At 39.7% G+C, this 14,887-nt stretch overlaps 1 protein-coding gene across 3 annotated transcripts in view; it reads right to left on the reverse strand.

The window, feature by feature from the left end:
* Window positions 1-14,887, reverse strand: part of trappc9 (trafficking protein particle complex 9) — a 202,684-nt gene that overhangs the window by 171,221 nt on the left and 16,576 nt on the right. For all 3 annotated transcript variants that reach the window (XM_035681239.1, XM_035681236.1, XM_035681238.1), the window contains 2 exons: window positions 12,391-12,534; window positions 1,729-1,855 (listed from right to left, as the gene is read on the reverse strand). In XM_035681239.1, the coding sequence (XP_035537132.1) occupies window positions 1,729-1,855; window positions 12,391-12,534 (271 nt within the window). The remainder of the gene's footprint in view (window positions 1-1,728; window positions 1,856-12,390; window positions 12,535-14,887) is intronic.

Consider the following 14,887-nt stretch of genomic DNA (forward strand, 5'->3'; position numbering starts at 1 on the left):
CAATAGTATATTACACAAAGTCATTGTGACCACTTGGGCAGTCCCTGCTCTTTTATATCCTATGGCGGCTCATCCTCTAGGGCAATCACTGCCGGCTATTTCTGATGTGGCATGGGTCACACCCACGCCAGCTCGAGCCACTGGCTGCCGTCCTCTGCTGCAAGTGCTATCCTGGTGGCGTTGCCCCAAAATGTTTCCCCGCCTCCCTACACCCCCTTCCCTGCAATTGTTTATTTAAAAGTTTCTTTTTGCTAGTCCTCCCTCTCCATGTTTGGATATCCCAACGCCTGCCTTTATGACCGTTTATGTCTTGCCTCATTAACGGCGTGGTTTATAGTCCTAGCTAGCGGCTAGGTCTACCCTGCTGCCAATACCGATTATTAGAGAAGATGGCCTGTCAAATAATACACATCTTTACCATTAGCACTTGTGTTCCTGGTGACTGCCTTTTTGTTGCCCTGTAACATCCACCCCACTAGAGGGAACCTGATGCTTATAGCCAGATAGCGTACTGAAATTGAGGGCCCAAAATGTGTCTTGTGATTAGTCTGGTTAGATACGGGCGCCCCGTTTTACCAACCCCAGTTGCAAGGTAGCGCTTGCTTCTCTCCTCACAGAAAGACTCGTTTTTTTATTTTTTTATACTATTTTTGGGGGCTCTTTGATGCTCTAAATGGATAGGGACAGCTGAAGATAGACAGGCAAGGGGGGGGGGCGGTGACACGCCGCAAAGGCGCCACCCAGGTGGGATTCGAACCCTGGCGCCACGTGCGGCAAGAGTACATGGGCGCGCCCAAAAAAAACCTTTGGCCTGGGTACTGGCTGCAGAGAGACACACAAACCAAGTTCATTTGGTTGGATTACTCAAGCAGTCAGTGTCGGCCTGCTGCCGCTGCTTTGGGTACAACTATATATATATATAAAAATATATATATATAAATATATAAAAGCATACTTTATTTTGTTAACAGTTAATATATTCTTTAATTGTAAGTAACAAAAAAAAAACTGTTCTTTAATGTCGTCAAAAGTTTCAGGCACTGTTTAGATACCAGTACCATTTTAAAAGTATTGTTTTAGCAGCGATATGAGAAAAAAAAACAGACGATACCCAGCCTAATTGTGAGTGTTTTTGTAGTTCCCACAAATACAACAGAGTGATAGGTCTTCTCACTAGCTGATTGTGTCACATCAATTTCCAGAGTCACGTTCTCAAATTCAATCAGTAACTCAACAACAGCTGTGTTTTGCTGCCCTCTCTGGTTGAAAGTTCCCACCCTGTTTAAACACACTGATCACCTCTGCAGAAATGTGCTCTGTTGCACCTGTAACCACACCTGTACTTGACTGCAGCACTGGAGGTTGGAAGATTTCCAGAGGGTGTTAGGTTACTTTTGAATAGTTTTGAATCAGGAACTTCCACAAAAAAAAAAGAGGGGAAAAAAGCACAGTTTACTCAATTTGAGGAATGGTTTTAAAATTAACATTCCATGAAAGATTAATGAAAAGCCTAATTTCAAAGCAATTGACATTAAAAGCACCAATTATATATTCAGAGCTTTTTCATTTTTCACACCATCGTTTAGCAGTAATACTAACTAACTGCCAAACTTTTATGTGTCACTGCTCCAGATTTCTAATTTGGAGGATATTTTTTGCCAAATTGAAAATCGAGCCGACACATGACAGGATGAGTGAAAGCGGCAAGCACTCACACGCCTGTCTTACCGGACAATGGGGAGCTTTGTAAAGGGCACCGGTGGGAGCTTCAGGCCATCAGGAAGGGTGATGACTTCCATTCCACCTGGACACTTGGAAGTGTAGTTCTCCAGACTCTGGGTCACCTCTTTCTTCTCTGTAAATGCAGGAACACATAACAGAAAGAAAATCAATGAGCACATGGCCAGAGTACATAAAGAAATTTATAGAAACAAATATCCAGAGATCAAGCGACAACGATTATGACATAACACAACTCTTGGAGTGCTATCTCCACTGTAGAGATCTCATCTGTGTGTGTGATATGAATTAAGCAGACATTAATGACCTGTGAAGTGTCTCTCTCAGCAGTAACGGCCCCAGCCCTCAAGTACAATTGTTAAGTTTTATTGTACCGTCAATACCTTTCGAGGTAAGATTGCTGCTCACCCAGCCATACAATTTTCTTTGGCTCTGCAAGTTTCAAGAGTGTCCATCAAGCAGAGAATGACATTAACTGGCAAAGATTTCATACTGACCTATAATCCTTTATGGGAGTACCTTATGAAGACTTATGAGCGCAAGCTTTGTAAAGTGTTTCTGTATCTCTTTGTACATTCAGTAAAAATGTTCACAGCACACAGATCATTTGAGCATACTCAAAAGGGGTTTGTTGAGCTGCCTAAGATATAAACTGTATATTTGAGATGAGGTGTTTGTTTTAACAGCGAAAAGGGTAAGTCTAAAGGTTTTCTTGTCTTTTAGCAACAATAAAACACAATAAGAAGAAAAGATAAAAAGTCCACATGAATATTTTAAAATGTGTACAAACTACAACCTTGTAGATACAGACTGGGAGCCAGAAACACAGCACCAGTAGATCAGAGTGAGGGAATGAAAGGAGTACAAAATGGAGTGAAAGGATGGAGAGAGGGAAAGGGGGAATAAGGGGGGAATAAGGGGGGAATAAAGTGATATTGAGATGGATAGGTGAAGGAAGGAAACAGGGGAAGAATCGTATAAGGAATAAAATGGCAGGAGATGAATGGATGACGGCTCAGTTGTCCTCCCGGCTCAAAGCTGTCATGATTGATGACATATTTGTCCACTTTTTTTCATGTTTGCCATGTCTGAGTGTTCACAGCAGCTGTCTGTTTAGGGGCCACTCCAGGACAGAAAACTGTGGCTGTGAGCTCAAAGAAAAAAGTGGTTCTTTTTTAAATGTTCATCTGCACTCATAAAGTGTTTTGCCAAGAACAGAATGAAATAATTACAAACAAGAAGAAACTACTAAATTTGTATTTCTCCCATTGTGATGAATAAAATCAGCATGACTACTTCAAATTAAAACTTAATTTTAGTTTAAATGAGTCTTTTTAGACCAAAGAAAATAAATAAAATGCCAGTAAAACACCATTAACAAACAGAATTTTATCAGATTTAGAAAAAGCAGTGATTTTTGTTTCTATTTACTGTTGAATGTCATAATTATGTTTTGTGGCTGACAAATCAAACAATTGCTATTTACACATCCAGCAGACACGGATGAGTCTCTGGTGTCAACCAACTTTAGGCTTTTTAGTTGCTAAATGCTTTGCCATCTTCCCTAACTAGTTGCTAACTGTGTCTGCCAGCTGTTTTTCCAGAACGCTTTTTTTTTTCTAACAAACAGAGTGTGCGAGCCACCAGAGCAACAATCTACTGTGAAAGAGTCTGTTGAGTTGAGGGGAACTGAAGAATTGGATGACAATTCTCTGTGCTACTGTTATGACGGGTACCTTTCACATTACAAATAGTAATTTGACCCATTGTTAATATAAAAATATAATAATATAAAAAATATTGATTAGGGCAGCTTTAAAAAGGAAGATCATATTGAACAAAAATAGTGTTATTATGGGTGCAGTTTTTATTATGCATTGAGAGTGCCATCAAAACGTGCTTACAAACAGCCTGTATCATTGGCTGAAGGAATGAAGTGCACTGCCAACCAGAACAGCTGTAACCAAGAAAATCCAGTGACTGCAGATTGTACAATTTCAACATTAGGGCCGATCAAATTATTGATAGTCACAAAAAGTACTCGTTCCTAGTCACAAACCGCCATGTATAATCAATGCATCAAAATACGTATACGAAATGTATGCATCAATGAATCAAATGAGTTGACTTAGCAACAACCTATTGATAACACCTACAGGTTGAAGTAAAATAGTGCCCTGCTACCTAAGGTCCTGACACACCATGCCAGTCGTTGAGCATCACTGGATGACCATCACCTTTTGCAGTGAGTCTGGTTCAACTGGCATTAGTTGTCGCTTATGCTGCATTCAGACAGACAGTAGCCTAGCATGAACAACCGCAGCCCTGTCATTCATTTGGATGAAGCCAGTCCGTCGATGGAGCGGGGCTGCCAATGCAGAGGGCTCTGGCAAAAAGACGCAGGGTCGCCCGGGAAAAACAGTTAATCAGGCAAACCAGCGCCAATCGCACATTCCTGGTAGATCATCCGAGAGGCCTTCCAATTCAGGGATTGGTTACTCCAACTGGACTTCCTGGACCGAATATCAAGTCTCACCGGTGTCTGAAGCAACAAGACCCCACCAACACAGACTCCTATACTGTTTTAACACCTGTTTAGGCTTAGGCCATTCAGTATGTTAGATTAGTGTGGAGGCAGTCTGTGACAGAGCACTGTCTGACTATTCAGCCACCCATATGGTGCAATCTCTTCTCACGCTTTACCACAACATTCAGGACATACTTTTAAGATTACAAATTGTGACTACTGACCAGTTATTTCCCCTTGCACAGAACGTATATGCATGTCAATGTTTAGCTGGGCATTGGTTAGTGTTTGTGGTGTGTTCAATTGCAATTTTCACCAAAAGCGCTTTCTCAGAACTAGTTCCTTGACGTCAGCTTGATGTGTCAGGGCCCTTAGATAATCAAACCCATTGGGTTAAACTAGAAGAAAAACTATTATCTGACTTGTTTCTACCCTGCTTTTCACCAAGGTCTCTGCCCAGACAAACACAACAAAGCACATTGTTAGCCTGACAGCTGGAACCCACTGTCCAGATAAGCAAAGAAACATTTTTACACTTAACGAAAAGAGGGGAGAAAAGGTGCAGCTCTCAACACTTTATACGGTTCCCCAAATGAAAGGATCTCATCTCCAAGTGTCAACCGTCAAGAGGTAGAATAACAATTGAAGGCAGGATAAAAGACAGGATGGGTAAAAGTTTGCCCTGAATCCTCTACTCTAAAAACCGGGCTTACATCGCCTTGTTGTATGACAGAAGAGTAGGAGCGAGACACTTTTAAAATCTGCTCCTTTTAAATCGGTCTTTATCTGGCAAGTTTGTTTGCAGTTCTTCTTTATCGGAAACCACTTTATTAACACTGCACTTTCAACAGCTTGACGTGACCAAACATTCATTTCTGAATAAACAGTGATTATAATGTCTGTGCCATTCAAATTAGTGTGACAGTAATGAGAGGGCTCAGGTACTCTGACAGCATCTTTTGTACTATTAATGCCATATTAATGCCTCACAATTTGTCAGGGTAGATCTGACATAATTTGCAAAGCAGCATGTGTCAATTGAGTTTGTCTGGAAACTGTTTTGCAAGCTTAAGATCCATGAAAAGTAATATGAAGTGGGTTGGTGTGAGGGACAATCTGTGAAGGGCAAACAATGTACTAATTCTTAATTCTTTCATGTTGAGATGCACAAAATGTTCTGTTTTCCTCCCTGCCTGCCTTACTTTTCCTCTCTGCTTCCCCAAAATGAGGCGTTATAGCTCAAGTTTTACTGTTCGAAAGAACAATTCCCACTCTCATTTCAGTTGGGTTCACAGTTTTCCAGCTCTGTGTAGGTGTGAGTGCCACTTGTTTCCTCAATTTGATCATGGCTTATTTCTGTGTGCTCATGTCGCTGGCAGCTCCATCGGCTGGGTCTTGGTAGATGTGCAGAATCCATTACACAGCGAGTCACTACCTAGTTGTGTTTACCAAACAGTGAGGAGTTACACCAGAAGAATCCCAAAGATTACTGCTATTGATATAGTCTACTGTCTTCAGACGAATAGGCCTCCTGTCCTACTAAGGTGGAAGAAAGAACATTTAATCTGCATTTAGTAAACCATGGTCTACTTTAAACACGACAGACCGTTAACACATGCATTTGCACTTCGTCCTCGCAGCAGTGGATAGTCATGCCAAGCCATGCTGGGGCCTTGTTTCCTTAACCAGTGGAGGTCTTTGTAGCAGTTTTAGTAATGCCATGTATTTGACACAGAACAGGCAGAACTTCTTGAGCAATGCTATTCTTCAAAAGAGATAGATCATCAATAACCTTTTGAGGTAACTGGATTTGCAAGATCACACAAGAATCCATCTTGCCAGGCTTCAAGCTGTGCACTTGCGTTGGAACTACAGTCGTTCAGATCAATCAACTTCTTATGAAGAACTACTGGCAACTACGAATTTGGTTTAACACTAGGTGAAATGCAAGAAGTGTCTTTGAAAACAACAATAGGGCTTCAAGAGTTTAGCATCAATGCTGCTATAGCATCAGTTATATCAGAGAGATGGAGAGTACTTCTTCATTGAATGACGAGCAAAGAACAGCACTGAAGGCTTTTCTAGATGGATGTTTTCACTCCTGTCCCGACTGGCTCTGTTAATCTGACTGGTTGAAGTTGGCTTATGATAAACAGTGACAGACAGATGATTCATCCAATCACCTGTCAAGTGTTTTTTGGAAGTGCTTGCCCATTTCCTACAACAACTTCCCAGGTAGTTCTGTTTAACAAATCATTTGGCTCGTCATGTTAGGTCAACAACAAAAGATATGGACATATTCTGCCCTATTTGGTCAGATGATAAGTGTTAAATATCGCAGGGAGGAACAGTGCAAGCTGAAACAGTGGGAGTGAGGTGTTAGATGAAGAGCTGCACACGACAGGCACCACCGTGATTTGTCCAAACCAGCACACGTCATCAAGGTAAACCAGCTTGCCATGCTGTGCAGTGGAAATACACCTCGCACCTCGCTAGCAGGGCACAGCCATGGTTGCTCACAGCTCAGCTCAGCACAGCACAGATATTCCATTATCAAAAACCATCATATGAAAATCCAGATTCTACTAAGTAACAGTGGGTGCTCAGGACTGTAAGACTGTTGGGAATTCACTCAAGCAGAAAGATACATCAGGTATAATAATAGGCCATTTACTGTTTGGAAGAAAATGGCAAAAAAGAAGCTGGTGTTAGACTGAAGAATGGACAGGTTACCAAATGGCAAATTAGATAATAAAAACTGAAAATTCAACAAGTTTATAGCGTTCAACTTTTAGCAGATCCTGAAATTACACCGCTATCATCCTTCAGATTCTTTTAAAAGATTTTTACAATTAAATGAAATAAAAAAATAAAAAATTTAAAAACCAAAGAAATCTATATTTGCTGTCCTTGGAGATTTATCATTCTTAAACTCTATTTTATAGACACTGCTGGGAAGAGGTGAGACTGGAGTACCTTTAATGACCGCGCACCATGGGAACATTTTCAAAGAGAGATTTATAATGTGAAATGAAAACTACTGACAGACCACAAACAGACAAGTCAACAGTTTTATGAATAATTTAGATTTTTCTGGTTGGTGTTTCAAGCCAGCAGCGAAAAAATAAAGTAAAACATAAATCATCAAAACAATAAACACCACAGTTAAAAAAAAGAATCCTTGTAGACTGGAAACTGAGCAACTAAAACAGGGACATTACTCTTTCTGGTATGAAATTCACTATTTACAGTAAGCAATATCAAACTTACTCATCTCTATTTTTGTGGCTTTACAAAAACTGTTGCATGCACTGTTACGACATGTTGATTTTTTCCTTAATTTAGTCATGTATGTGCCTGCAAGGGTGAGGGGCCAGGAAGTGAAGGTCAAGTGTTGGCATTTTGGAGAATATTAAGTAATTACTATTGGTGTGAGAGTATTCATTCCAGGCCGGTCATGTGACTTTTCTCAGTGCAATGCAAATCATCTTGATTTGGTGATTCTAACAGTTGCAATGAAATGAGTGCTGCCAATCTACAGTATGTAATATGTAGTGATTATGGCAACAATGCCAATAAAGACATCAGCAATTTGGTACTACTGTGCTTCCACATGAGCTAAAAGCATTACAGATCTTTAAGTCCCTAATATCTCTGCTAGTTAGTTCGCAAAATGCTGGATCCTATACTTCCCAGAGTGCTCCATATTTTGTTAGACTCAGACTTCCATGTTAAAAAAAAGAAAAATTCAATCCTATGTGGGATAACCCTGATGTCAGTTTTTTCTCATACTTGACAAAGCTCCTCCAGAGACTTAAAAACATTTTCAAAAGTGGTACTCCTAATGACTGGTAAACTGAAGGGTGAAACCAGTGTATCCCAGTATCTGCCATGTACCACTGCTTTCAGGCTACATGAAGGCGCTCCTTTGCAGTTAAAGAAATTCCTACAACCAGTATTAGTATTCCTCACATCTTCCAGTGCAAATCATCAGAACTGCATTCTTAATTTGCAGAAAGTGTATTTTAAATTGCAACAGAGATACACCCCTGGCAGCAATGAACAACATTAGAATCACAACAGTAATTGTTTTGGTCAATCTGACAGTGGTGACTCAGTAACAAGTAATTTGTTATAGGAGAAAATATTCTCTAAATCTCTACAGATAGTTGTGTAAACAGAATTATGAAAGTTTATGCAACCACGTAAACAGCTTCAACAGACTATTGCTCCACTCACAACTTCAGCAAGATGGGCTTTCATTAAGCATATGAGCAACTCCAACGAATGCGACTAATTAAAACAAAATTAGGACGAACAGCAAAATAACAGGACATGTTTTTTTACTTCTAGTTTTAATCTACAAAAAATGCCGAACTGTAACATGTGCACATGTGGTTATTGGATGTATACTTGTCTTTGAACATTAAATGTATATCAATGTCTATCATTACCAGGCTTTCATATCTCAGGGAATGTGAGTTAATATTTTAAAAATCAATAAGCGTCATCTGCACTTGCCATGACTATTGCAAGTCAGCAAGCCCCAGACAACCATATCTGTTTACGTGAAGTGAGCCATGTTTGTCAAATGATGTAACAATTTCACTTGTCATTGCATCTGCACAATGAAAACATCACGTTTTTCTTCTGACAATATAAGTGAGATTTGGTTTTGGTTTGTTTCTTGCTCCAAAGGATCACTAAATTGGTGGTTAGGGATAGTTCACCCACCATCAAATCACTGTAAATGCATCTGCTGTGCCTGCTGGAGAAATTCCGGCCAATGGCCTGTGAGAATAATGAAATTGGGCTGATAACACCTGCTGTCAAGTTTTCCTGTGTGCCATACCGCATCTGCCCCTTCTTGTTTTCACAAATGTTGGGAGCTACAGAGTTAAGGAGCACTACAAACAGCACCAGCACCAATCCCCTGAGACACCCAACAGTCACAATGCAATTATAATGCCGTTGTTAATCTGGCAGCCAGCAGGGTAAAAGGTAATAACAAGTCAAATAAAGCATCAAGGTAAGTGCATTAAACTTGGGAAAGTATGCATGCTCCATAACTTGTCAGTGATCCTATAGATAATCTTGTGGCTTAAAAACACTCTGATTAACATTATGGTGGCAGGTGAAGCCTTGATTCATTGACAGGGGGGCTTTACTGTTAATTGCACTGAGGCTGTAAATCAGTACGGAAAATGACACTATACCCTACACCTCTTGAGAGACACCAGCTAATTTAAAATGCATCAGGGATACCATCTTTGTTTTAATTTAACATCAGGTATAAACCCTTACATATTTAAAAAGACTATTAATCCGGACCGGATTAGGAATTAAAAAGTACTGATGAATTACCAATGAGCTCTTTCATTAGCTTATATTTCATATTTCAAACAAGCTCCTAGAGTTTTTCTAATTTTCCATTCAGGTTTCAATGTTGTATTAGTATATATTTTTCAAGTGTGTTCTAGGTCTGGTTTATATTTATTTCTATTTAACCTTTTTTCATATTGTCTGATCTATGTTTCAATGATACCAAACAAGAAAATGTGCAACCACCATCAGAGACCTTTGAGAAAGAAAAAAACAAAACAATTGAGAGATGTGGCTCCTGTGGGTAATGTGATGACATTAAAACAAATTGACAGATGGCATCCAGCCTAAAAGAAAATGTATTTTCTCATTACAATCGAAAGCAGTGTAATCAATATTTGTAAAAATGAACAAGACTTAAGCAACCAACACTAATATGTGACCAGGGAGACAATATCTACAGCTCTTCTAATCATCTCTCTCTATTTTTAGGTCCCTTTCAATTAAACTCTTTTTTATAGTAGCTCCAACAAATTAAAAATCTCCCGCACACAATTACATGCATATCCTTTGAACGTCACCTTTGGTATTACCAGTGTCATCAAAGACACGGATTCATTACCGGTGAAAATGTTACTTGCTCCATAAAGTATTGTTTGATGACATCGGCGACTGTTATGATGTTTAAAAAAAATGATGTCTGCACCGTTCTTCACTGGTATCATTACTGCCTATCGTCTCTTCTCATCATTTCATAGCAGGTGATCAGTTACATGGTTATTGTGTAGTAAAGGTCCACAAACACTTACTTATGGTGACTTTCAAAAGGGCAAGAAACATTAGGGATAAGTAGATAAGATAGAGTTTTTAGAACATGCCAACTTAAACCAGTTACCCATAGTGGGCTGAACCATGCAATTATGGGTGTGGAATATTAACTTTTAGTATATAATCTTTTAATAACCTCAATATCAGCATCAATTATTTTTTATGTAAACAAAAAAATGTACAGACTCTTACCAACATAACCTCTATTAAGACCCTGCAGCATATTGCCTGTATTTTCTTATTTCACTATGTTCTGGATGTTTCTGGGCGTCAGCCATTGGTCAGCGCACAGGGTGTGACTTCAGGACTCTATAAAAACTTCAGGTTACATCACTGTCTCTGTCCATCTCGATGTACCCTGTCTGTCTGGATGCATAACAATCTGCAGGTCTGTGCGTCAGCTGCATTCACACAAAATCTCTAAATATGACATCTTCCTGCAGGGTTGTGCAGATGTGTGGCAGTGTTTGTAAGTGCTTTAGAGAGTAACCACTGCAAAACAACCAGAAAAATATGTTTTATTTCTCTGATTGTTTTATTCTTGCTAACCTCGCTCCCTCTTCTCATTCATTCTCTATATATCTCGACCAAAGGTGCTCTCTCTGACTTTCTTAAGCCAGGGAGGAGGGGCAAACTTTAAATGGTGTACTTACAAACAACAGACAAATCCCGTTTAGTGGCAGCTTTTTTCTTTTTCAGAAAAAAAGAGAAGCAGTTTGCATTTTCAGCTGATTTCCAGGAGGCATAATTAAATACCTTTTAATTCATTAAAAGAGTGTTTTCATAAGTTCTTAAATAATACTAAAATACTTACACGTATACTTATACTACTTATATTCCATCTACTTTATTTATTAATATTTTATTTTATTTTATTTAATAACTTAACTAACCTATTTAAATGTTCTTTGTGATCTGTGGAATGTGTTGTATGATGACCCTGATGGTGTTTTAAAGTTTGAATTTCTTGACTGCAACATCTGTAGTGAGTGTAATAATAGCTGATGATGCCTGCATATACTCAATAGTCATATGTAGAGTACCTTAAATAAACAGCATTGTCCAGTTATTTGTACTTTCTAGGCAATTTCTCCACATGTGCACAGGAATCCCAACAGAGAGCAGAGCCGTAAAGTCTTTGCTGTCCAACTCTATTCTATGCTTGACATATACACAAGACACATCAATGGGGACTTATTTCACTAGAGCAACCTACAATAACCTTTCTGACATTTTTAATATAACATTGCAGACGGGAGTAGAGGCAATCAAAGGAGGGCATCCAAACTGCAGCAGGCAGTGCTCTGAGCCCAAAAAGTTACACTAAGTAAATGTGAAATTTTATTTTAATGTAGAAACACTAAGAAAGCACAAAAAACACTGCACACAGCTTACAAGGTCAGTGTTTCAAGTACGAAAAATAGTAATTACATCATTTGGTAGCGTTTTTCTAACCCTTGATGTTGACGGTTTCTGAGACCGCTGGTAAAAGCAGCGCCCTAAACACAGCTGCAGAAGTCCTTTTGCTGATGTTTAATATTTTATACCTCTAAGCTTGCTTCATCTTGTTCATACCTCATCTCTGTCTTCTCCCTCCCTGCTTCCATTCTCATAATCTGTAGCCAACCAAGGATTACGCTGGCCTCTATTGTGTGGCCAGTAGACCGTCTGGCTCACACTGCTTTAGTAAAAACCCTATCTCCTGGCTGCACAGGATTTCTGGTCAGAGCACAATGTTACACTTCCGCCAAGAAAAAGCTGGCTTTGTTGTGCATCGCATACTATTAAGCACAAGGTGTAATGCCGCAATCGCCAGGGGACAGGGTTGTTTTTTTTTTTTTTAGATATATATTTTTTTTAAGGCTGGGTATGAAGCTGGAAGCACCTCACAGGGTTTAAATTCTGCAATGAAGAAGAAAAGTGTAATGTTGCTACTTTTTGAGCGTCTTTCTGTGAGTTTATTGTGAGCTGACCTTGATCAGACAGGAAGTCCAGCATGGTCTGCAGCAGGAAGGACAGGTGGCGAACAGACAGGCCGGGGTTGCCCATGCGACGGGAGGCGTACACCAGTTCATGCAGGAGGCGCATTTGAACGGCAGCCCAGCCTCGGTGGGTACCTGAGAGAGAGGTGGCAGAGAGAAATTCACATTCACAAGGCTGACAAGGCTCATTGCTGACATCTAATGTTACACTGCTGTCATATCAGATTAGTACAGATGCATCAATCATCATTTGTATTTAATGATGCCAAAGTCATCATTTACCTTTTTTATTGATAAAGGATTGTTTTATTGACGAACATTAATGCTTGAGGTGGTCCGAAAATGTATGACAAACCTTCATAAGTGTTTATTTGGCATGCTTCACACAACTAAAGGCCACACATGATTAAATCAAACTTTTTCTTTTCACTGGAGCCATCTCTTAAAACTAGTATCCCCATTGCAGACAATCACATGGGCTTCAGCGTGGTGCTAACTTAGATAGTGTTGTTTGCTCTGCAGAGCTCCACAAGACATCTTAATAGCATTCTAGCCTGACACCAACTGTTACATAAGACCCTCAGCCCCCTTACGAGATCCTCTGCTCCACTCCCAGCTGTCGACTGTTGACTCACTAAGTGGGAAAGAAAAGAGAGGAAAGATGTGCAGGCGAGGCCGCGGGTTCCAGAGGGAGGAAAAGGAGGATATTTGGTACACACTATGATGTTTCCTACACACTATGATGTTTCCTTAGCTTAAATACCACTTCCAAAAATGTCAAATCATGCCTGTGATGCTTTTCAGTTATCAGCATTTTTCTGCCGTGGTTATTATTCATCCTGACATCTTCTGTCATCTGAACAAACTGTAAATGCAATTCCTTCATAAGCTATTTTTTCTGTCGTGAAACTGCACCCACTAAGCAGTCTAAAAATAGCTGACTTCCACCTGTCTGCCAAAACCAGCGCTTATCTGGAGAACAGTAATCCAAAGGACACTTTGGATTTTCTGAGAATGTCGCTCTCGCTTGAACACGAAAAATTACTTCATTTGTGGTATTTTCAGACTTGAACTGGAGGTGGCTGGCAATCCATTTAACACACCACCAAGATAATGAGCATGGTGCCACAGCCAAGCAGTCGCACTGTCATGCGAAACCTAACTCAAAAGGCACTGTACCTTCAGGCTGCCTCTGATGAAACTAGGGGAATTTTCTACTGTGCAGGGGTGATCAGGCCACATACCACCATTATTCTCCTAAATAATAAACATGGAAATTATTAAATGAAAAGAAACTCCCAAAACGTCTGTGATGGCAAGAGAACAGGGGTCTATGTAAGAGGAAGAAAGACGACACAAAACGACAGACAGTGCCCCCATTTCTGGTACCAGAGGGGAATAGTGAAGAAGTGTCTGCAAGCCACTTAAAAAGACATTTGCTCCACTGTATCTCAGGGCCCAGCAACCTTATTGGAATGCACCATTGATCCCCATTTTCTTTCTCACTTCAACTTGCCACTCCAGCTTATTGCTTGATAAACTCCCACCTGATCCCTTCAGTAAAACCGTCATTCCCTGCCTTTCCCTCAGCACTGTGGAGACTCCGAGTGGATACTCAAACCTGAGTTGGGACGTATCAGTATGGAGAAATCATTACATTGTTACATTGCCTTGCCGTCTGTTGTTGGAGCTCACCAGTTCCATGAAATAATGCTCTCCCTATTCATCCCTGTGTGTCTACTTGTATAAGAACATTTTTTAGTATAAGAAATTAAACTTTCCAACGTCTGGAATATTGGCTCAAAGACCCAGTGTGTAACATTTAGGAGGACTTATTGGCAGAAATGAAATAAAATATTCATACATATGTTTTCCATAGTGTCAAATTAATTTTAAAATAAGAATCCTTCTGTTTTTGTTACCTTAGAATGAGCTGTTTTTATCTACAGAAGGAGCAGGTCCTCTTCTAAGGTGCCCGCCCTGTTACACTGCCATGGTTTCTCCTATATGCATGGAAGGCTGAACTGTATTCAAATGGCTGAAACCTGCAACTTCACCACTAGATTCCACTAAACCTTACACACTGGTCCTTTGAAGAACTGGAAAAAATCTGTTAATTTGGATAAGAGTATGGTAAAAAATATTGCAAAATTTTAATGATGAAATGGTCAACTATAAATTTATTTATAGATTTTATGGACACCGAGGAAACATTTCCAGTTCCAACTTTTCTGGACACCCATTTGCCGTTTTATAGTGTGATCTTACCAACACACTAAATCTCTCTGGTCATGTGTTATATAACTGGACCCGTATTCTATCTTTCCTTAACATTTTACTTTTAATGCCGTTTCACTAATTAATTAGCCTTACTGTATAACTGGCCTTACAAAACAATATATCCAATATAAATAAAGTGGAGGAGCTAGAAGTGCTCTTTTAAGGAACTGAATTATCGGGGTGTTATACATGGACAATAGTAAACTAG

The sequence above is a fragment of the Morone saxatilis genome, unplaced genomic scaffold, assembly GCF_004916995.1.
Source record: "Morone saxatilis isolate NCDOM2014 unplaced genomic scaffold, NCSU_SB_2.0 Contig9, whole genome shotgun sequence".
Lineage (NCBI taxonomy): Eukaryota > Metazoa > Chordata > Actinopteri > Moronidae > Morone > Morone saxatilis.